Here is a 23,064-nt window from a genome sequence, read left to right as displayed (position 1 = left end):
AGTAGAACTAGAATGAAATTATGTGCCGTTTACATACATGTTAATTGCTATCCTGTTGCATATCACTTGAGAACAGCACAAGTTTTTTGGCTTTTATTTAGGGTGGAGCATACCATGATCCACATCAAGATGATGGAGCATCCACAAAAGAAAATAGACTTCTGTATAACGATCCTGTACCTAGAAGAGTTGGTAGCTTTTATAGAGGTATTTTACAAAAATACAGAGGTATTTTTATTGTATAGAACTTGATCAAATTATCTACCATTGTTCTAACAAGAGATAACTGCAGCTTAACTAGAAAATTGATCATGCTCTTTTCCCCAGAGATGCTCTCTTTCTCTGCTGCAGGATGAAGACATCGCACATGGGTTATCGTTCCCACATGCTCCAGAGAGCAGGGCTTCAGTTAATTGTTCAGCCTTTATAAGCCTGAGGAGGATAAGCTCCACCCAGTTCTGTTAGTACTGCACAGTTCCAGAGACAGTCTCCTTGCCTTGCCAAGTTTCTCCTCTCTGTTCTTTGTGTTTGTTCATTGTTTCCTCCAGTTTTTTGAGCCTCTCTTATCTATCTTCACCCTACTGCTGTTGATGGAACAGGCCAGATGGATTGAGCACATTCTTGTGCTGAAGGGGAAGTAAAGGGCACAAAGCAAGGCTGGCCAGATTAACCACAAAGCACTGCTGACCTGGATCCCAGCAGTAGACACAACGACGACCACGCAGTCCTCACCAGTGCCGAGGGAAGGAGCGAGTGGGCCCAACCCATGGAAGGTCCTACAGGTCCTGCAGCTCCCAGGATGCAGCAGGCTGAGAAATACTGCCATCCCATTATGCCCCCAACAAAACAATGAAGGAGACCAACACGCATCACTCACCTTTCCCGGCAACGTTGTCACTGCACCGCTCCAGTGGTCCCTCCGCCGGGGCTGCTGCTTGACTGCACAGCTTCTGGGAAAGGTGGGACCGCCAGAGAACTGGGCAGAAGCACTCCTAACGGACTGATTCCTGACCCAGCACAGCCATCAGCACCTCTGCTTATAGAGGCCCACAGATGGTCAGCCACCAACAGGGCCCCCAGAAAAGGTTGTACCAGCCAGCCCAGCTCAGCCAGACACTCTGGGACTTGAGAAGCCCAGAGAGCCACCACTTCCAGAAAGACTGAGGACACCAGAACCGGTGAGACCAGGGTCTCTGCATCCTTTCCCTCTACTAATCCAAAGGCCCTGGGCCCAGCACTTACCAGGAGAGGTCCCAACCACCTGGCAAGAGTGGTTCCAGGGCATGCTTGATAATTCCGTGCAACACCGCAGGCACTCCAAATCCTCTAAGAAGTGGGCAAAAGATCTTCCTCATCCTCATGTTCCTTGTCTGATTCATTCAGCCCTCCTAAAAAGACAAGAAAGAGATATATGTGTAAAAAGTCTCAAAAATCTAAAAAGACAACGAAGGCCAGTAAGCGGAGCAAAAGTAAATGGGATCAGGATTCCCAATCTAATTCATCAGCTATTTCTGTATACAATTCTCCAGACCCCCACCCTGGGGTGCTTGATGTAGAACCACTAAATCCACACCCCATTGACACAGTGGAAAGCCATGTGGAGATACCAGACAATCCAGACTTAGACCTGGAATCTAGAGAAGAAGGTGAATGGTCAGATGACCAAGCCACAGAGCCCTCTTCACAATCACTTTTTAATTTCATATTTTTATACTGCCTGATATGTACAACTCTAGGTGATGTACAAATTTTAATATTAAAAATCACAAATTAAAATACATAAAACACAATAAAACAATATAAAATTATTAAAATTAATTCTAATTAAAAGCTTGCATGTACAGAGAAGGAGATGCTCTTATTTCAGCATGGAGCATATTCCAAAGCCCTGGGGCAGCCACAGAGAAAGCCCAGCCCTGAGTCGCAACCATAACCAGACCTCTCTAAAAGATCGTAAAAGGTGGCAGGGTTCATGACAAAGGAGCAGCTCTCTTAAATAGCCGGGATCCAAACCACTAAGGGCTTTATAGGTAATAACCAGCACTTTGTATTTTCCCCTGAAACATATCGGCAGCCAGTGCAGTTATTTCAAAACCAGTGTTATATGGTCCCTTTGTGTTGTGTTGACCCAGAGACCAATCTGGCTGCTGCATTCTGTACCAATTGTAGTTTTCAGACTACGTACAAAGGCAGCCCCATGTAGAGCACATTACAGTAGTCCAGTCTGGAGGTTACCTGCATATGTACCACTGTTTTAAGGTCATTCACCTCTTTCATTCCAGATGACTTCACACATCTCTTCCGCAAAGCCATTAGTACACTAGGGTTGCAACAAATACCCACACAGGAAGAGGAGAATTAATCTTTACTACGGTCATAAACCAGCATAAAGTATAAGGGTGATTACATACTAAAAGTGGGAGTCGATAAAAAGTACACAGGTTGATTACATATGGTACAGGACAGAAGCATGAGAACATAAAAAGCCTGAAAGGAAGAGGAGAAGTTCTGGCAGTTCACAATCTTTACCAGATATGTTGTGTTGCATACACCAGCGTAGAAAGACTCTCCACGTGGACTGATGGATTCTGTTTACTGAGGCCCATCTGGACACCAGGATGGTATCAAGGAGTGTATCCTGTTTTTTAACCGCCCCATGTTCCCGATGCCTGTGCACAGGATTTGCTTTTTCCTTTTCCAGACTGCTTCTCTGACATGGTGAAGCAGGAATGGCAGGCGCCAGCAGCCCATAGAAAGTCTGTGCCCTTTTCTATCTCAGACAGCATCAGTTATGTTCCAGGTTCCAACCACGGATGCTCCTGTGGCAGCCCTGACATCTCATGCCATCCTATCTTGAGATCGGGATTCTGTGCTCAAAGATACCACTGAAAAGAAGGTTGGATCTTTTCAGATACCACTGAAGAAGGGACATAAGGCAGCATCTCTCTCTACATGGGCTTCTACAGCAGCCTCCATCATGGCACAGGCATCATTACTCAGTGGACAAACTACTGCTATCCACATCATCTGATGTCACCCGATAAAAACAGATGCTTTTTGTCAGGTGACGAAAGGTTGAAATCGTTATAAGAGGCAACACGCCTCATGCAGTGGGTGGAAGCCCATCTATAGTCCACCATATAAGGGAGTCCTGGAATACAAAGGTAGACTGGTTCAGCAAGAAGGAGATCCATCTGGTGGAGTAGAGCCTCTATGACCACACCTTCCAGCTTCTCACTCAGGTTTTGAGTCATCTGCAGGTGGACCCTATTTGCATCTCCAGACAACAAAAAGCTTCCACAGTTCTTCTCCTGTTTTCCCTCTGAGGGTGCAGAGGCAGTGAATGCCCTGTCATCACCATGGCCCAAGAAACTTTTGTATGCATTTCCTCTGGTCCTGGTCCTCAGCCATGATTTGGCTTCACAAGGCACAGGTGATTCTGGTGGTGCCACATTGGCCCTGGTGCCTGTGGTTTGCAGAACTTTTACATTTCGCCACAGCAGGTCCATGGTTTTGAATGCAACATCTTAAACAAGTCATTTAGTAAGAACTAATCAGTCTACTTTCCTTTCACTGTCTCTACATCTGGACTAAATTTGGTGCAAATTGAGGTCCACAAGTTAGATCTCTTGCGCCTCAAATGTTCATGTGTCCGCCATTTTGGACCAGGGTGCATGTCATCATTACAAACTTGATGTAAACATTTGAAGCGCAAGTGCGCTAACGTGTGGACGGTCTAACCGATTTGAACCAAATTTTCTGCAGCTGAATAGACACACACGGATGCCTCAATGGTGTCGTTTGTGATGATGTAACCCTTCTCGATCCAAGATAGCGGATGCATAAACTTTTGAGGTGCAAGTGCACCATATTTAATTGGGGTGGATGACATCATCACAAACTACACCACTGAGGTCTCCCTGTGTGTCACACTACCACTGTACCTAATTTGGTTCAAATCAGTTAGACAGTCCACAAGTTAGCCCACTTGTGCCTTAAATGTTCATGCATCCACCTTCTTGGATTAGGGTAGATTACATCATCACAAACTGTGCCATTGAGGCATCCCTATGTGTCCCTACAACTGCAGCAAATTTGGCTCAAATCGGTTAAGTGGTTCACAAGTTAGCCCACTTGCGCCTCAGAAGTTTACACACCTGCCATCTTGCATTGGAGTGGATGACATCACACACCATGCCATTTGGGCATCCCTATGCAGAAGATTGCCGGTTCGAATCCCCGCTGGTATGTTTCCCAGACTATGGGAAACACCTATATAGGGCAGCAGCGATATAGAAGATGCTGAAACACATCATCTCAGACTGTGCGGGAGGTGGGAATGGTAAACCCCTCCTGTATTCTATCAAAAGAAAATCACAGGGCTCTGTGGGTGCCAGGAGTCAAAATCGACTCCTGGCACCCAAAATTGACTCCTGGTACACTTGGTACACTTTACCTTTACCTTTACGTGTCTCTACAGCTGTAGCAAATTTGGTTCAAATCAGTTAAGCGGTTCACAAGTTAGCCCATTTGCACCTCAAAAGTTTACGTGTTCGCCATCTTGGATTGGGGTGGATGTCATCCTCACAAACTACACCGTTGAGGTGACCCTGTGTGTCTCTACAACTGTACCTGATTTGGTTCATATTGCTCCAGGTGTTGCAAAGTTGATGGCGGGGGGACACATGGACACACACACAGAATGCTGGGTGATCTCATAAGCCTCATGGAAAGTAGGCTAAAAGAGGGTCCTTGATACCATCCTGGTGTCCAGACAGGACTCAACTCAACCAACAGAATTGATCAGTCTACGTGTAAAGTCTTTCTACGCTGATGGAGACAGCACAACATATCTGGTGAAGATTGTGGATTGCCAGAATGTCTCCTCTTCCTTCAAGATGGTCTGGACAAGGGCTTTGAACCAATACAATAAAGAGACAGGTAGCGCTCCTAGCCATGTTGCTGTCCCCATCTGCAGCACAAGATCTCCACTACCACCCACACCTTCGACAATTCCTCAGGGGCACAACACTCACATTGCTTCCAACTGAACAGATTCCTTCCTGGGATCTTCATGAAGTCCTGAGAGTCTTACACACAGCTCCTTTTGAACCCAGTGGTTCCATGCCTCTTCGCATCTTTCATTTAAATTGGCGTTCCTAGTGACAATCACATCTGAGGCCAGGAGGGTCTCAGAATTAACATCGCTATATGCTAATCCTAATTTTTGTATCTTCTCAAGAGAATCTGTTCACTTGGTACTGGATCCTTCCTTTTTACCAAAGTGTCTTCATTGTTCCACCATTCCCATGATATTGTACTCCCCTCTTTCTGTTGTAAACCATTACATCGTTTGGAGAAAGAATGACATAACTAGATGTGTGTTGCTGCTTGAAGACGTACCTCTCATCCTTCTTTTCTACAGAGATGCTGTTTCTGCTGTCATCTATGGGCCAGAAAGTGACTCCGCTAACATCACCAGATGGATTAAAGTGTGTATTGCCCTAACCTATGAGGTTCAGAATCTACCAACTGCTAAAAATTAGGGGTGTGCACAAAGTGTTATGTGCACATCCTGGGGGATGGAAAGCAGGCACTTACTTGCCTCTTCATCACTCCTCCATCGCCCCCCAACGCCACACTGCACGGTTGCAGTTGCTGCTCCCAACAGTCCATGGGCAACATCAGCTCGTAAATGGTATCTGCCCATGCACGGACGCCATTAATGTGCCGACGCTGCCCGCAGACTTCTGGGAGAAGCACTGCAGCCGTGCAGTGCCGTGTTTAATACCAACAGCGCCCTGGCAGAGCATCAGCGGAGGGGTAGGTAAGACCTACCTTCCTCCTTTTAAAGTGCCTGCTCACCACTCACCAAAATGATTTGTCTGGGGCAGTTTGAAGCGTTATAGCGCCTTGAATTAGAGGGGCCAAAATGCTTCGTGCTTATCCCTACTAAAAATCACAGCACACTCCACACAGTCGGCAGTGCATTTGGCCACATTTTCCACAAATGCACCTCTTACCAAGATCTGCAGAGCAGCTACATGGGCAGCACCTTGCCTGTTCACAAGGCACTGTAAGATGGACCTTCATCATTTCTCTCAGGTGGCCTTTGGCAGACGTGTACTTCAACATGTTCCCCTCCCCCTGCCCATTAGATGCTGATGCTCTCACCCGAGGTTTCTGACTGTGACATGTCCGACGTGAGATGTCCTCATCCAGCAGGAGAGAAAAGAGCATTGGTCACTTAACGTGAAGGCTTTTCGCTGCTGGATTTGAGGACATCTCGACCCACCTGTCCAGGCGTCGGCATCTACTGGTGTGTTTTCTTCCTTTCTGTTTGGTTTTTTCCGTGTTTCTTCTGGATCTTAGATTTGGCTAACTAGAACCGGGTGGGGTTTATCCTACCCAGGCTTATAAAGGCTGATCAGTTAACTGAAGTCCTGCCCTCTGACGCATGTGGGGAGGATATCCCACATAGAAGCCTTCATGGTAAGTGACCAATGCTCCTTTTTATCAGTTTTATTTCATGGGTGAAATCCTATTTTCATGTTAACTTTCCTTGGCTGTTTCTGCTTCAGTCTGACCTTTTGCAGGGATTAAATTTAGGAGATTTAGACTATTTAATTTGTATGCATTATAATACAACTTGAGAAGGAATTTTAAACTGCCAAAGAAAACTGTTCTTGAAAGATCTTAAAGTACTCATCATTTTGAGGAACGATTCTAACTTGATTATGTTACTCGTGCTAAGTCCTAGTTCCTTTTTGTTGTCCATTTCTCATTGCTGATAACATATTGTTAAATTCACAATATGGTAAACAAACACAACTATCAGTATCATATTTGGGGAACACAACTACCAGTATATTTTGTTTTGCTGAATATAAACAATTGAATCTGAATTTACCATTTTATTGTGTTATGAATGAAGGGTTCTAAGGATGATAGATACATTGCAATTTGGTATTTATTTTTACAGTCCCATCTCCACGCCCAGAGGGAACATTCCTAGATAATAGTGCCTCAAACAGAATTCCTGCATTACCAGCAGAGAGCAGTAGTGTAACAAGCCACTCAATGAGACAAACTGCTTTTGATCCTTGGTAAGTTGGTATCTTTATGGGATTTTGTAGAAAACCAAGAGGATGATGGGTACTTGCTCATGTGATGAAATATTTGGTTTCCACACATGCCATGGCTATAGTATATTGGCTGAATCATTTTTAATCATTTATAGTATTCAGAATTAAAAGTTTAATTTCTTCAAATAAGATCCATCTTATTTATTTATTATTTCTCTGTGTAAACCACCCTGAGCCATTTTTGGAAGGGTGGTATAGAAATTGAATGAATGAATGAATGAATGCAATTTTGACTTGCATATTCTTAATCTACAATGGATCTTTCGCAGCGTTGAATCCTCAATCTCCATCTTTCTGTATATTAGATCCTCTGATACAATCTCTCCTGTAAAAGTGTCTTTCATCTTCATTTGGTACTGGCAATTTTGGCTATTTTCATTGCTCAAAAATAAGATCTAATTTTATAGATACCAGACAAGTCTACCTTTAACCATCAGCAGTTGATAGAAGAGAGGAAAAAAAATATATTTTAATTTGCACTTTCACACCATGTATGTCCTATATAACAGGGTACATATTGTAGCTTTAATCCTCTTGCATAATTTTGAAAATAGCATTTTGAAGGTATCATATGAGACAAATGCAGTTAATATGGTTTTTTAAAAATACTTCATTTTGGTTCCATTGCTAAATGTAAATTCATTGCTGTGAGATGAATGTGTGTTGTGTAGGTGGGAAGGCTGGGGAAATTGCTTGTAAGATCATTCTCTGTTTGCAGTTTCCTGGAGCAAAAGCTATGCTGGGATAATTTTAAAAGATCAAAATGCAACTTCTCATTTAAAATTGAGAATCTGATTTTGTAATAAATATATTTATTGGCATGCATGTAGAGAGAGTGGATAGATGCAAATATTTCCCCCTCTCTCATAATACTACAAATCATGGTATTGCAGTTGATTAACAGTAGGTTCAGTAGTAGCAAATCTAACAAAGGAAATACTTCTTCAAACAGTCCATATATTCACATATATGGAATTCACATATATGTGAATGATGACAATCTGTGGTGATGACCAATCTTCCCTCTAACAGGGATTCCCAGATGTTGTTGACTACAACTCTCAGAATCCTCAGCTGCAATGGCTTTTGCTTGGGGGTTATGGGAGTTGTAGTCAACAACATCTGGGAATCTCTGTTAGAGGGAATACTGGGGATGACAGTTGGCTCAGATGAAAGCAGTTGAACAAACCAATGGATGATGGGACTATCAATATTTTCCAGCCCCAATTAACTATACATATAGAAGCATTTTGAATGTCTGATATTGGGGACAAACAACTAGAAAAGCCACACCTTCTAATCCGCCTTATTAGCACTCAGACATCAATCTGGTTGTTGTAAGAAATTGACTGCTGAAAGAAATGGCCCTTAGTGTAATCTGGCAAGACAAGAAATGGTCTTAACCAGCAAAGGGGGTGGGGATATATTCTAAGGGAAATAAAGCAGCAGTGTGTATTGCCAATTATGCTAAGAAAAAAACACACAACTGTATCTTTAAAATCTAACGACTCTTGCCCGTCTGAGCAGAATGGATTAGAAATAAGTTGAGGGCATTTCCATAGAGGTAATGTCTCTTTGTCCCTTCCCCACCGTCCCTTTCCTGTACCTTTTTATTTTCCCCTTATCTGTCGCTCTGAACTGGCTTTTTTCTCTCTACCTCCAGTCTCGCAGCACACTCCATTGAACAGATCCCCTTATTTCTTTCATCTTTGTCTGTCTCTCATCTTGTTTTGAATCCTACTCAAATCCATTACTTTGACCCCACTTTTTATTCCAATTTGTCATCTCATCTATACTTCCCATTGTAACCAAATGTTATTCCACTCATGCTGCCTTTTTCTTTCCTGTCCTTTTTCTTTCCTGTCCTCAGACTCTCTTCACAACCATTTCCAGACTGTGACTCAGCTAAAACTAATCTCAGCCAGGTTCTCAGTAACCTTCTTTGTTCAAATATAAGTGCTTATTGACCTATCTGCCCTATTTTGTATATTCTGCCAATCTAGGTGCTGACCTAGGAATGTAGATGCTAAATTTGTCAGACTATAGTCTTTTACACATTTGCCTGGGAGGATGCCTCATTGAGCACAATGGGACTTACTTCCAAGTAAACATGCATAGGATTGTGTCCTCATTGCCTTTGTCTGAATCAATAAGAAACCTTAATTACATTTAGAATTACTTGCTAAGAATTTATACAGTTTGCTACCTTCATTTACTTAAAATAAATGCAAAGCAGTCCTGCTCATTTAACAACATAGTACTACAATTGAATTGAAATGCCCATCTGTGGCACAACATCTAAAACCAACCAACAGGACTGAGTTGCTTGCAATCAAAACAAGCCATAGGAGATGAGGCACTGGCCTGGTTTTAGATGTCCAGGTCAAACTATGGTTTGACCATTATGAATGAGATTTAGACTCATGTCTTTCCTTCCTTGCTCAGAAAGAACTATTTTGCTAAATGGGCAGTATGCCTAGCATTTATTTTGGGAAACAAAAGTAACAACCTAACGGACATTTCCTCCATCTCTTCCTGTTTTAGGCTTATAGTTTGCTGTGCCATTTGGATTGGAAAAACTGTGGACAATAATACAGAAACAATAATTTGCTTCCAAAACAATAACTAATAGTCAGGCAAACTGTGGTATAGCCATAGTTAACTTAATTGATCATGGCAAATTAGAGTTACCATGAAACAGAAAGAAACGGAAGGTCATGGGGAAGAAGAGAATTCACAATTCCAAAGCCTATTTGCTGCAGCCAAACTATGGTTTGATTATGACATCTGAACCAGGCCATCATGTATTTTGGCAAGAATCAGGACACAGGAACCACCTTTGGATAATTTTATGAAAGGTGGTATATAAATCTAACAAATAAAATCAAATAAAAATTACAGCTAATCCTGTGTTTCTGAATTTGAGTGTCAGATTTCTGATAAACTTCTGGGCCCTCTTCCCAAATTCCCTACTGGGGTGGGGAGAACCTGTGATCAGTTTTATTTCCCAGTGTGTTAGGTATGTAATAATAGTTTTGTATGCAAGTTGATGGTATACAACACTACAGAACAAATAGAGCTTTCCCCACAGGATATTGGCAGCAGATAAAACATAATCCATACAAGATGGACAAAATGTCCTGGATCTGGTCTGGGCCAATGTCCTAAATCTATGCCGGTCCTTTCTATGGATTTTGAAAAATCCTTAAAACTGACCAAATTCTGCTCATTGAAGAACTTCAGCATTTAAGTGACCAGAATTCAGTTGCAGTTCTATATGATATTTTAAAGCATTTCCTTGGATGCTCAAGGAGATTGTTCATATATATAATTTTCTCAAGGTTGACTCAGCCTTCCAGCCTTCCAAGGTCGGTAAAATGAGTACCCAGAATGTTGGGGGCAATATGCTAAATCATTGTAAACCGCTTAGAGAGCTCCGGCTATAAAGCGGTATATAAATGTAAGTGCTATATATAATTTTCCTGTAAAGATATATCTTTGTAAGATGATATATTAATTGTGCAGTTCATTATGCTGAAATAGCTGTTGTTTTTTTCCCATGTTAAGGAAAAGTCCTGAAAATGCTCATTCTGAACAACTAAAGGAAAAAGAAAAGCAGGGTTTTTTCAGGGCAATAAAAAAGAAAAAAAAGAAATCCCAATTTGTAAGTATCTTCTATATTTCCTAAAATTGAGTGTGTGTATTCCATTATTTTGAATGACTTTAGTTCCATTTTTGTTGTGCCGCTATATAAAGTATCTTTCTTTTTAATGTTTAGTTTATCAGGTAACTTATTTCTGTTCATTTTCCCAGTCAGATATGTATTTTGCAGTTATAATTACACAAAAATATTTAGACTGAGATGCAAATTACTATTTACTCATATAAGGCGCTTGCACTAGCCCAGTGCATTTTTAAACTATTTTCTTCTGACTCCCATGCTATAGCACAAGTCGTTGCTGAAATGCCTAGCTTAAAGAGCAGCATGCATGGCAAGCACTGCTGTTCAAGAAAAGCAAGTCTAAATACCCCTTGGAATGACAGAACTATTTTAGGGATCTCTCCCCAAGTTCCCAGTTGTTCATGCCTGGTGCAGTTGTTCATATCTGAGAATCCAAAATATCTAAAGGATATCTTCTCTGAAAATATTCTATGAGAGCCGGGCACAAGAGTAATAGCCTCAGAATTTAGTTTTACCCAGACTGTCTTAGCTGGGTTTCTGGTGGTTTGCTTAGGAGAGGACATAGATAACATCCTAACAGCATTTCAAATCATGAGGATATTATCTGACAGATTTGAGTCCATAAGAATTTCTCATTAAGCCTGGAACAGAAAAATCTTGCACTATGATCTGGTCCAGGCATTACGTGGAGCCAGGACTGAATCCTGGCTTTGTGTGATGTCTCCTAGCCTTGATCATGTCTGCTCTCCTGATCCCCTTCACACATGAAAGGAGGAAGGATTCTATTTGGAACAAACCAGGATCTCTTCTTCAATGGCAGTTGGTATGGGTGCAGCTGGAGGGAGGGCAAAAAATGAGCCACATCTTGCTCTGCCCACACCACCCTGACTGCCTTTCTCTCTCCTGCTGTGGCAAATACAAGGCTGGCTCCATGTTACATCTGAACCAAGATAATGCAACATGAGGCCTCAGAAGACCTTAACTGACCTCATGAGGCTTGTGGGCAGGGATTGTCTGGCTAGCATACAAAGGGAGATGTTCTTTCATATATATTTTTTATGTTTCTTAATTGTATTTCATATGCAGCTTATATATATTGTGACCTGTTCCAAATCCTTGAAATGGGGCAGGCTGGATAACTAGCTAGAAATTTAATTTATTTGCAGAATAAAGCTGTTAAATAACAAAGCATATTATTGATCATGAATTAATGTCTGCATGCATGAATATATGCTGTTTTTAGTGTTGGAGATTGAGTATATTGAAAGCATGTGGTTTGAGTTCTTACTCACTGGTGAAACTGGTGAAGCTATTTCATTTATTGTAATAAGAACAAACATTGTTTTTAGTATTGTCATACTTGCAGGAGTCTAGTGGATCGTAAAATGGTGGTTATGTTCTTGATTTATAAAACATATTTCTTAATATGCCAATTTTTTAATTAGCACATTGGATTCCCCTTTGAAAATTCAATCTTGAACATAGTTACCTTGAAATTCTATTGAATTGCTTTTTCCTAGTTGAATCTTTGTTTTTGTATAGTGCTGCCAAACTTGGATAAAACAGAATATAAATTGAATAATTGGACACCAGTCTCCAATGTTGTTCTTGGAGACTGTTGCTTTTCAAAATCTGAATTTTCATATGGTGTCCCTCAGGGCTCAATAATGTCTCCAGTGTTGTTTAACATCTACATGTAACCACTGAGAGAGATCATTAGGAGATGTTGTGCAGGGTGTTATCAGTATACCCAAATCTATTTTTCCATGTCAACATAATCAGGAGAAGCCATAACCTTTTTAAATGCCTGCCTGGAGGCAGTGATGGGCTGGATGAGGGGAAAGCTTTTAATTAGCAATAATCGTGCCTCGAATTAACCTCATTGGCTACGATACTGCCACTGCACAAACTGAGGCTGAATCCAGATGAGATGGAGGTACTTATTGTGCGGGGCTGGATCTTGGGAGATGATCTTGATCTGCCTGTTCTGGATAGGGTCACACTTCCCCAGAAGTTACGCAGTCTGGGAGTGCATCTGGATCCAAACCTCTCACCACCCAAGTTGAGGTGGTGGCCAAAGGTGCTTTTTATCAGCTTCGGCTGATAAGCCAGCTGCGCCCATTTCTTGAGATAAATGACCTCAGAATAGTGGTACATATGCTGGTAACCTCCAGACTTGATTACTGCAATGTGCTCTACATGGACTGCCTTTGTATATAGTCTGGAAACAGCAGTTGGTACAAAATTTGTCAGCCAAGTTGGCCCCAATTATTCCTCTACTAAAAGAGCCACACTGGCTACTGATAAGTTTCCGGGCAAAATACAAGGTGCTGGTTATAACCTAAAAAGCCCTAAACAGCTTAGGCCTAGGGTATTTAAGAGAACGTCTTCTTCACCATGAGCCCCACCACCCACTGAGATCATCTGGAGAGATTTGTCAGCAGTTGCCACTGGCTCGTCTGCACTCCTTGCTGAAATAAGAAGCTCCCCATCTCTAATAATTTTTAAGAATGCAGTTAAGATCGTGTCGGTTTGTTGGTTGGTTGGTTTGTTTATTCTATTTCTATACCGCCCTCCCAAAAATGGCGCAGGGCAGTTTACACAGAGAAATAATAAATAAATAAGATGGATTAAGCCTTTTTCCGCCCGTAGGCAGCCAAGGATTTTCCACCCCCACCGCTGCAGTGAGGAGGATAGGGGTGGCAAGGATGAGCCCCGCTTTTTTAACTTCTAAATGCCACCACAGTGGCAGGATAGGGGGCAGCCAGGGAAGGCTGCACAGTGGCTGCTGCAGGGAGCAGAGGACAAGAGGCAAGTCCTCCCTTTTACATTAAAATACCGCTGCCTGCGTGGCGGAATAGGGCAGCTGCAGCAGGTACTGGGAGGGTTGTGGTGGGGGAGGAAGTTCCCCCATTTTACCTTAAATCAGCTTCCTCTGCATGGAAGAACAGCAAGGGAAAGCTCCTTCCAGCTCCCCTGCTCCCACCCAAATGAATGCACGACCCTGGAATGAGTTCTCCCTCACTGTTCCTCCACGCAGCAGAAGCTACTTTAAGGTAAAATGGGGGAACTTCCTCTCCCACCATAACCCTCCCAGTCCCCGCTGCAGCCGCCTCATTCCACGGCATTTTAATGTAAAAGGGGGGACTTGCTTCTCATCCCCCGCTCCCCACAACAGCCGCTGTGCGGCCTTCACTGACTGCCCCCTATGCACTGCAGCGGCATTTAGAAGTAAAAAGGGGGCGCTTCATCCTCTCCACCCCTACCCTCCTTGCTGTGGTGGTGGGGTGGCAAGAGGCTTAATCTCTCCTCGTCATCATCAGCAGCAGTAGTTTTAAAAGTTAAAGAAAACAGAAAAAACATTTTCCCCGCCCCAAGTTCTGCTGCTCCCCCAGGATTCACCTCCATAGGCAATTGCCTCTATTGCCTCTGTGATAATCCACTTACGGTTAAGACACATTTCTTCGCCCAGGCTTTTAATTAGACTTTACAGTTTTTAACATTGCGTTATATTTTAAATTATTTTAATCTTTCAACATTTTTAATTTTGTTTTAAATTGTACTGTTTTATTGTAAACAGCACAGAGAAACAAGTTGTGGGCAGTATATCAATATGAAATAAATAAATCTGCTTATAATTTTCAAATCCTGATCAGCGGTGTCTTTTCCAAAATACACCGTGCTTTTCATGAACATTAAATGAATGGGTATTATCTGTTTTTGTTTAAAAACAAAAACAAAATACTTCCTTTCATGTGATATTTCTGTAAAATCATCCACAATCTCTATATAACCTTGCTGGTTTGTTACCAAACCACCTTTTTCTCATGAGCAAGAATGGAGACTGCAAACCCATGATGTACTGCAGCTTTGAGTGAACTACACTTGCATAAAGTCATCTGGGGTCCTTACATGAATTGAACAATGGGTAGTATTGAAAAAGAATGGCAGTGCCAACAAAGCCACCTAAATTTTTAAAAGGCAGACATTTTCCTCAGAAATCTGCTGCTTGGGAGTCAGACAAAAAACTGAAAAGGGAATTTAATGTATGAAGTTTGGACAAGCGTGACCATATAAGTGTCTATTGTACAATATGTTTGAGCTGCTATTGTGACAAAATGTAGTCTGCTGTGTCCATCATCATGACTCAACCCAAGCTGTTGTGTCAATGAAACAATGTAGAAGCTGCTTTTCTTCCTTTTCTAGAAAATGACATAGTGTGATAGTGTGAGGCTATTTATAGGCTGGTCTATAACATTTTTGGTTGTTACTGAGCCAGTTAGTTGGCACAAACCAATGTAGTAGCTATTGCCTAAAATTATTGTAATGCAGACTCAGGTTCACAGCCCTGTGCAACTCTGAAGTTCACTGGCTGGCCTTTGGCCAGTAGCTATTTTTCAGTGAAATCTACTGTAATGATGAAATGCAGAGCAGTTCACAAATATGGTTGTAACAGCTTCATTCTCAACATCTTGCTGAACAGGTTTCTTTAGCCACCAAATAAAAGAGGTGTTTCCTAGGTCTGTGTGTCGGGTCAGATCTGACAGAACTGTCACTTCTGACATTGCCTATGTCAGAAAATTTTGGAATAAACATGATTCTTACAGGCCTCTATTGCACTGGAATTATCAGAATGCATTCTCTGTAGTGTCTGATTTATGTCAGAATTGTCAGAATTAAAAAAAAAAGAGGCGCGTTAGGGCTTCTAGAAGCCAAGCCAAACAATGTTGCTATAGCAATTGCCTTATTTGGAACAAGCTGAGTAGAGAAGAGGGGGAGAGTTTTGGTCCAACAGATCAGTGTATTGTTCATTAGCAATGCATTGTTTCAAACAGTCTGAGTCTGTCCTTCAGTCACAGTGCCTGGGAAGGGGCACTCTCTGTTCCCTACAGTCTGCCACAGTGCACATTTGCAGCAACGTGCCAAGCTAGTATTGTGGCTCTGGGTTCAGAGGAACTCTTACCCCCTAGACTTCCAGGCCAAAGTCCAGGGGCTCCACACCTCGTGGGGACCCCCAAATCCTTTTTAGGCTATCCTGGGCGGTGTGGTCACATTGAAAATATGTTTAAAACACTGTGGGATGGGGGCCTCCAAAAGCCTTTAGGTCCAGGCTTCAAAATTACCTAGGTGCACCTCTGTCTGGGTTACTTCTGCCATTCAGTGGGTGGGCCAGCCTGCTTCATACTACACACATTGAATGCTATGGTCATGTACTTCTGCCATGGGAGATTTGAAATCTTTCTATTGAGCCATTCTGCTGTTATAGCATGCAGAGTTTTCCATTCATATGAAGGCAAGGAGCAATTTCCACCCAACAAGGCATGTTCAGTGGCCAGAGTAATACTGTAAAACAAATGGTCATAAAGTCTTTACTTTACAGTTATGGTACTTCAAACATGTTTTTAATTTTTTTAAAAAATTGTGTAAGTAGACCACTCAATTTCTAACTATACAGCAAATATTGGCATAAACTACCACCGTGGGAATTTCAGAACTTTCTGACTAGCGCTTTAGGAACTAAATTTTTAATAAATTTTTTTCCATTGATCCTATGGAGTTTCCAGTTGAAATCTGACACAATCTGACTTTCCAACCATTTTAATAGAGTCTCATTCAAATTCCAAGAAATTTCATGTTGTATCAAATTGTGCTGGATCAGATTCAACAATTTTGCTATGTTCCTATTGTTTGCCTCTATAGAAGGGAGACATGGAAGTAGAATAAAAGCATACATTCCCCAAGTTCAAGCCACTCTTCTTTTTGAAAACTACAGGTGAAACTCGGAAAATGCAAAAGTCCATTAATTTCAGTAATGCAAATTAAAAGGTGAAACTGATATATGAGACAGACGCATTAGATGCAAAGCGAGATAAGTCAAGCCTTAATTTGTTATAATTGTGATGATCATGGCGTACAGCTCATGAAAACCCCAAATCCACAATCTCAGAAAATTAGAATATTACATGGAACCAAGAAGACAAGGATTGAAGAATAGAACAATATCGGACCTCTGAAAAGTATAAGCATGCATATGTATTCAGTACTTGGTTTGGGCCCCTTTTGCAGCAATTACTGCCTCAATGCGGCGTGGCATGGATGCTATCAGCCTGTGGCACTGATGAGGTGTTATGGAAGACCAGGATGCTTCATTAGCGGCCTTCAGCTCTTCTGCATTGTTTGGTCTCATGTCTCTCATCCTTCTCTTGGCAATGCCCCATAGATTTTCTATGGGGTCAGGTCAGGCGAATTTGCTGGCCAATCAAGCACAGTACACTGTATACTTTTCAGAGGTCCGATATTGTTCTGTTCTTCAATCCTTGTCTTCTTGGTTCCATGTAATATTCTAATTTTCTGAGATTGTGGATTTGGGGTTTTCATGAGCTGTACGCCATGATCATCACAATTATAACAAATTAAGGCTTGACTTATCTCGCTTTGCATCTAATGCGTCTGTCTCATATATCAGTTTCACCTTTTAATTTGCATTACTGAAATTAATGGACTTTTGCACGATATTCTAATTTTCCGAGTTTCACCTGTATCTTCCCTACAACAATTGCCCTTGGGTCCTTTTTGCTGCCATTAAATATAGATTGCAATATTAGTCACCCAAATGCTCTTACCTATTTGCCTACAATTTGAAGAACATTTTCAAATTGCATTTTCAAAGGCAGAGGCATTTTTTTTAACAGATGGAAGAATAGCACTTATTCCAGGACTTGCTGGCTGACATACTACAGTGTACTACAGGCGGTTGTGCCTCCCCTGCTGCTGTGTCTAAAGCAACACTGGTGCTGTTGCACAAGAGTGATCTTACACATGATTACAGCATCATGTATGCACAATTGCACAATTTTACATATTAATGCAAGAGTGCTCTCGTGCAGTAGCACTGAAATTTTGTATGCCTGAGGCAGCATGGGTGATGCAGAGCCACCCATGATACACTGCATGTCAGCCACTGTCTTAGAATTGTACTCACCAACTTTTTTCCACGCCCTTTCTTCTGCAGAGACCCTAAGAATTGAGGTTGATGACATTTAACATTTCTGATGGATGATCCACCTAATGGTGCCATGGGGAAATGACTTGACTAGCAAGCCAGAAGTTGCCGGTTCGAATCCCCACTGGTGAAACACCTATATCAGGCAGCAGCGATATAGGAAGATGCTGAAAGGCATCATCTTATACTGCACAGGAGATGGCAATGGTAAACCTCTCCTGTATTCTCCACAGGGCTCTGTGGTCACCAGGAGTCGACATCGACTCAATGGCATACTTTACAATATTAAGGCATTTGCTTCTGTATTCTAGATGTCAATATGAAAGACTATTTGGTTGGCTTAGCTGGTTCTTAAGCTGCATACATACATAAAAATGTGCGGGCTCCTTTATTCTAGACTTTGCTGCTAATGTTAAATTTGATTTCTTCCAAAGTGTTCAAGTAGTGGGAGTTCTACAGTAATGAGAATTCCAATTAGCAGATCGGTATTTTCCTGAGCCATTTTATTTAAAACTGCTGACCTGTACTGAGGTATAGCCATATGTCTTCAGTTTCAGCCGTATGCCATGTTAGTGACTAATATCATCTATATATATAATTCGCTTACGGACGACCGAGTTGAGGACTATGTCTGGAGGCATCAGGAGCCATGTGGATGCCTGAAGCCTTTGCCTTGGGAAGGGTGCGCTAGCGAGCTAGGGAGGCAAGTGGAATCGGCAGACTCAGGAGACAGAAAAAGAAAGGAAGAAAGGCAGAGGAGAAAGGAGGAACCATTGCCTGGGGAGGGAACAGCAGCGAGGGAGGTGGGAATCAGCAGACTCAGGGAACGGAAAGGCAAGGCAGAGGAAACGGACCACAAAGAGGAGGTGGCTGTCAGCATGGAGAACCAAATGAAGTCCAATCGCTGGGAGGTAAGGGGCCGCTAAAAGCCATTGGGACTGTGAAGACGTGCTGCTGACCTTCCCGCCCAAAAAGAAAAAACCCAGTGCCATTGTTCCACTCCCCCGCAAAAAAAACCACCAGCCAGTCTTCCACACCCCACATCATAAAAAAAACAAAAAACCCTCAGCTCCCAGTCACCCCTTCAAAAACAAACAAACAAACAAACCACAAAGGGACAGTGTGGGCCAGCCGCTGGCAGTCCCCCCCAAAAAAAGCCCAGACAGTCTTCCTGACACCCCCCCATGCCAAAAAAGGGGAACCAATGCTCCCAGTCATCCCACCAAAAAAAGGGACTGTATGGGCCAGCATTGCGTACAGTGCTGGGAACTGTGAACACAAAGGGCTGCCTTTAAGGGGGGGGGAGCAAAAGAGCCGGTGGGGCGGACAGAGCGAGCGAGAGAGCCGGGGGGGCGGACAGAGCTAGCAAGAGAGCCGGAGGGGGTGGACAGAGCAAGCAAGAGAGCCGGAGGGGGCGGACAGAGCAAGCGAGAGAGCCGGAGGGGGCGGACAGAGCAAGCGAGAGAGCCGGAGGGGGCGGACAGAGCAAGCAAGAGAGCCGGAGGGGGCGGACAGAGCAAGTGAGAGAGCCAGAGGGGACGGACAGAGCAAGTGAGAGAGCCCAGGGGGGGATGAACAGAGCGAGCGAGAGAGCAGGGGGCGGCAGCAAGCGAGAGAGCCGGGGGGCAGCAAGCAAGAGAGCCAGGGGGGACGGCAGCAAGCGAGAGAGTGGGGGGGGCTACAGAGTGAGCAAGTGAGCTGTTGGGGGGACAGAGCAAGTGAGAAAGCTGGTGGGGAGAAGGGGGATCAGGTTGCAATGCACGGCTACAAAGGGAGGACCAGCCAAATGAATTATCCCAACTAAACCCCAAAACGAAATAAACTACCGCACAGATGCTTTGTGCGGGTTCAGCTAGTTCCTTCTAAAATAGCTGTGGCAGCTATAAGGAATATTCAGGCATGCAGTCCCATTAACTGATAGTTTTCCTAATATAATCTGATAATTATTTTGAATAAATTACATAAACATTAGTTGGTATTTTGTATGCAGATAACTCCCCTCCCCGTGTAATTTATCTTACAGTTTGCTGCATCTAGATCTAATACATGGGCGGAACTGAGGGGGGCAGCCAGGGCACGTGCCATAGGCGCCACTGAGGAGGGGGCGCCACCCCAGTTCCTGCCACCCCATTGCCACCTGCCCAGCCCCAGGGCCCCTCAGCCACTTCCCCTCCTGCTTGCCTTGCCCTCCGGCTCTGGCCTAGGATCGGAGCGGCCTGCAAACTGCAGAGAGCTCTTCTCTCCCCGCCTCTCAGCTGATCGGCGGGTGGGTGAGGCTTCCAGAGAGGCCTCCGTGTTGGCCTCCCTGAAGCCTGAACTTGGCAGTCCCCCGCAAGCAAGCCAGGAAGGAGGCAGGAAGAGTTCTCTGCAGAAGGCTCTCTGCCCAGACCATCCAGCACCGCTTTTGCAAGGTAGACTGTGAATTCCTTTTTGTGGTTACCCTCCCACCCCGGATATATAGGGATTTGCTTGCCATAGGGCTTTGAAATGGGGGGGGGGGGGGCGGGGAGACTGAGAAGTCTCTGAATATTTAATTTAAAACAGATTGAAAAATTTCTGGCTTTAAATTTCTGGCTTTTTACTATCTAAAAAGGCCTATAAGTGGCTTGTTTCATGGCAAAAAATTGCAAAAACTTCTGGAACAGTATTATATTATATTCATTCATTCATGTATAAATGCACTTATGTTCAAGTTGTTTTTCAACCCAGAAGGTCTGAGTGAGAACTGTGAAGCATGTGTGGTGCTTTTATTTTATTGTTCTAGTACAGTGAGGGAAATAAGTATTTGATCCCCTGCTGATTTTGTCCGTTTGCCCTCTGACATCTGCCCATCGCTGACTTTTGGGCACTGGGCTTTTGAGGGTTTGTTTGTTGTTCTGTCTCTCACAGCTACAATAAACCTACCATTCCAATTATAGCCTGGTCATTTCTGTGTCAGAGGGCAAACGGACAAAATCAGCAGGGGATCAAATACTTATTTCCCTCACTGTATGTGAACTGCTCCCCAATAACTCGCAGGGATTTCAGGGTAAATCTGGCCAACATGTGAATGCAGCACCTCCATTCCAGAGGAGATGTGTGTTAAAGGGCTTTAAAAGCCTCGTGTGAAAAACCTCCTGGAATCAAACTTTACTGAATTTGTTCAGAATTCTGAGAAAACAAACATAGTCTCACCCTACATGGTTGAAGGGGCCATTTTAATGATTAGTGTTTCTAGTGTGTTCTAGGCATTAAAAGTAGCACAAATATATAGTACTCAATGTATATCAGTATATATTGTGAAGTATGTGTGTGTGTATTCATTGAAATGCATTTCCAGGCAGTGTACTTATTTTGAAATATCAGACTTAAATCCTTGGGAGCCTGGTGTGTGTGGAGTCCCTGGACTTTGAGAGGCTGGTGGCCCATTTTAAAATCTCATCTTGGCCCATTCCAACTTTGCTATGCCCCTGGCGGTCACTACACATGGGTTTCTGCACAACACCTGCACAGAAGAAACTTCCATGTAGAAAATGTAAACTGACCTTGAATTTTCCATCCATGACTGGGATATCTGAGATTTAGAGTCAATAATAAAAGAACAGCACACTGCTTGTGACAGGAAGGGGCAAATTACAATGATTTCTTAGTCGGGCAGGGGCTGGTTTTGGCCCTGGCAGAACTTGGCTGTCTGTTCCTGTTGCAAATTCCTCTGTCTAGTGTGGCAAACTAATGTATCCTCCTCCCTCCTGGTGTCAAAGTAAGCACTAGAATGGTGAATGCACATATACCCCATCATGAGCCAATAGTCATCACAAGACAAAGGCTGGCAGGAATCATTCACTGGTTTATAGACCCCCCGCCACCTTCTTCTTCCCCTATTTTGCTAATGGCTATTTGGGCAGGTGATCCTCTAGTCTAGGACAAAGTCATGTTTTTTTAAAAAGCATGATATGAGAGAGAGAAAATGACACTTCAAATCCTCACATAACTCCTGACTGTTGTTCTAAGTCTTTTACAGAGATGGCTCATGTTTTCAAGGTTTGATCGGCTCATGTTTTCAGGGTTTGATCAACAACTATGTCTAGATGGTACAGTGTTCTTTTTAACAGGGATTGCCAGATACAAGTCCCATCATTCCTGTTTGGACAGGGGTGCAATTTCAGTGCTTGCCCTAGCGCTATTTTCCCTAGATATGCCTCTCATCTAATATCATTTTTGTTTAAGATCATAAAGCTCCACAATGTAAACGAAACTGATACAAGCATATTTAATAAGATTCTGCTAATTACCACATTGTATATGCTTGATCAAAAAGACAGGTAAAAGTAAATCATGCTACAGCTTGATTTAAATGCATAGCTGACTTGTGCATACTTGAAATTCATTGGTCAATAGTGTTTCCTCCATTAGCATTTTTATCATTCAGCAGAGCAATGCATCTTATCTTGCCACAATTATATAAAGAAAGATTTAACATGATAAATGTGTTACTTATTGAAGTGTTCATATATGTGCAGATAAGAGAGAAGGATAGCTCTCCTGAATTATAGAGTTATTTATGCAATTAGTTTTTGTATCTTATATTGCAGACAGAATCCACCAAGGCGGAGAACCCAAGCATCAAGAAATCACTCTTTCCTCTTTTTAATTCAAAGAATCACTTAAAGCATAGCTCTTCTTTGAAAAAGATTCCTGTAGTCACTCTACCTATGGTATTACCTTTTAAGAATGGTAGCACTGAATAATAATAGTAATAATAATAAAAACCACTCCAGTAAATCTATTTTACTGACTACAACAGCATGTATTTTCTTCTCATGGGGTCACAGTCTCTTCATGCAAGTTAAGCAACTTGAGCCAGTTCCATAAATTCAAAGGATTCAGAGCTTTCTTGTTTGTTTTTCAAAAATACAAAAAAGTATAGCATAATTTCTATTTTTGAAAGATTAGTAGTAGGCATTAGTAAACCATGGCAAGCAACATCTTGTGAAATAACATTTTCAAGAGTGACTTATCTTTTTTAAAAATTTGTGTTCTGAAGTTTTCCATAGTTGAACTGAGTCTGTTGTTTTTCCTTTTTGGTTAAATAAAAGGGGCAGACTTCCTTTTAAAAAAGTCTATATTGCTACAGTGTCATGGTGATTGGTGGCCTTATTGCTTTCAGTTGGTAGAATAAAGGCTAAGCTACCTACATTTAATAGCTTTACAAGTTTTTAATCCTGAACGCTGAGAATAGGTTGTCTAGCCAACTA

General features: G+C 42.5%; 1 protein-coding gene and 1 pseudogene across 4 annotated transcripts in view; one reads left to right on the top strand and one right to left on the bottom strand.

Annotated features, from left to right (window-relative positions):
- The window catches only part of CDKL5 (cyclin dependent kinase like 5), a 120,975-nt gene that overhangs the window by 86,955 nt on the left and 10,956 nt on the right, over nt 1–23,064 (top strand). For 2 of the 4 annotated variants that reach the window (XM_053307961.1, XM_053307960.1), the window contains exons 13-16: nt 102–207; nt 6,983–7,106; nt 10,713–10,809; nt 22,402–22,524. In XM_053307961.1, the coding sequence (XP_053163936.1) occupies nt 102–207; nt 6,983–7,106; nt 10,713–10,809; nt 22,402–22,524 (450 nt within the window). The remainder of the gene's footprint in view (nt 1–101; nt 208–6,982; nt 7,107–10,712; nt 10,810–22,401; nt 22,525–23,064) is intronic. The other 2 variants (XM_053307963.1, XM_053307962.1) reach the window with 1 other exon arrangement.
- On the bottom strand, nt 12,613–12,739 carry LOC128352646 (uncharacterized; annotated as a pseudogene).

The sequence above is a fragment of the Hemicordylus capensis genome, chromosome 3 (genome assembly GCF_027244095.1).
Source record: "Hemicordylus capensis ecotype Gifberg chromosome 3, rHemCap1.1.pri, whole genome shotgun sequence".
NCBI lineage: Eukaryota > Metazoa > Chordata > Lepidosauria > Squamata > Cordylidae > Hemicordylus > Hemicordylus capensis.
This window is presented reverse-complemented; position numbering and strand designations above follow the sequence as displayed.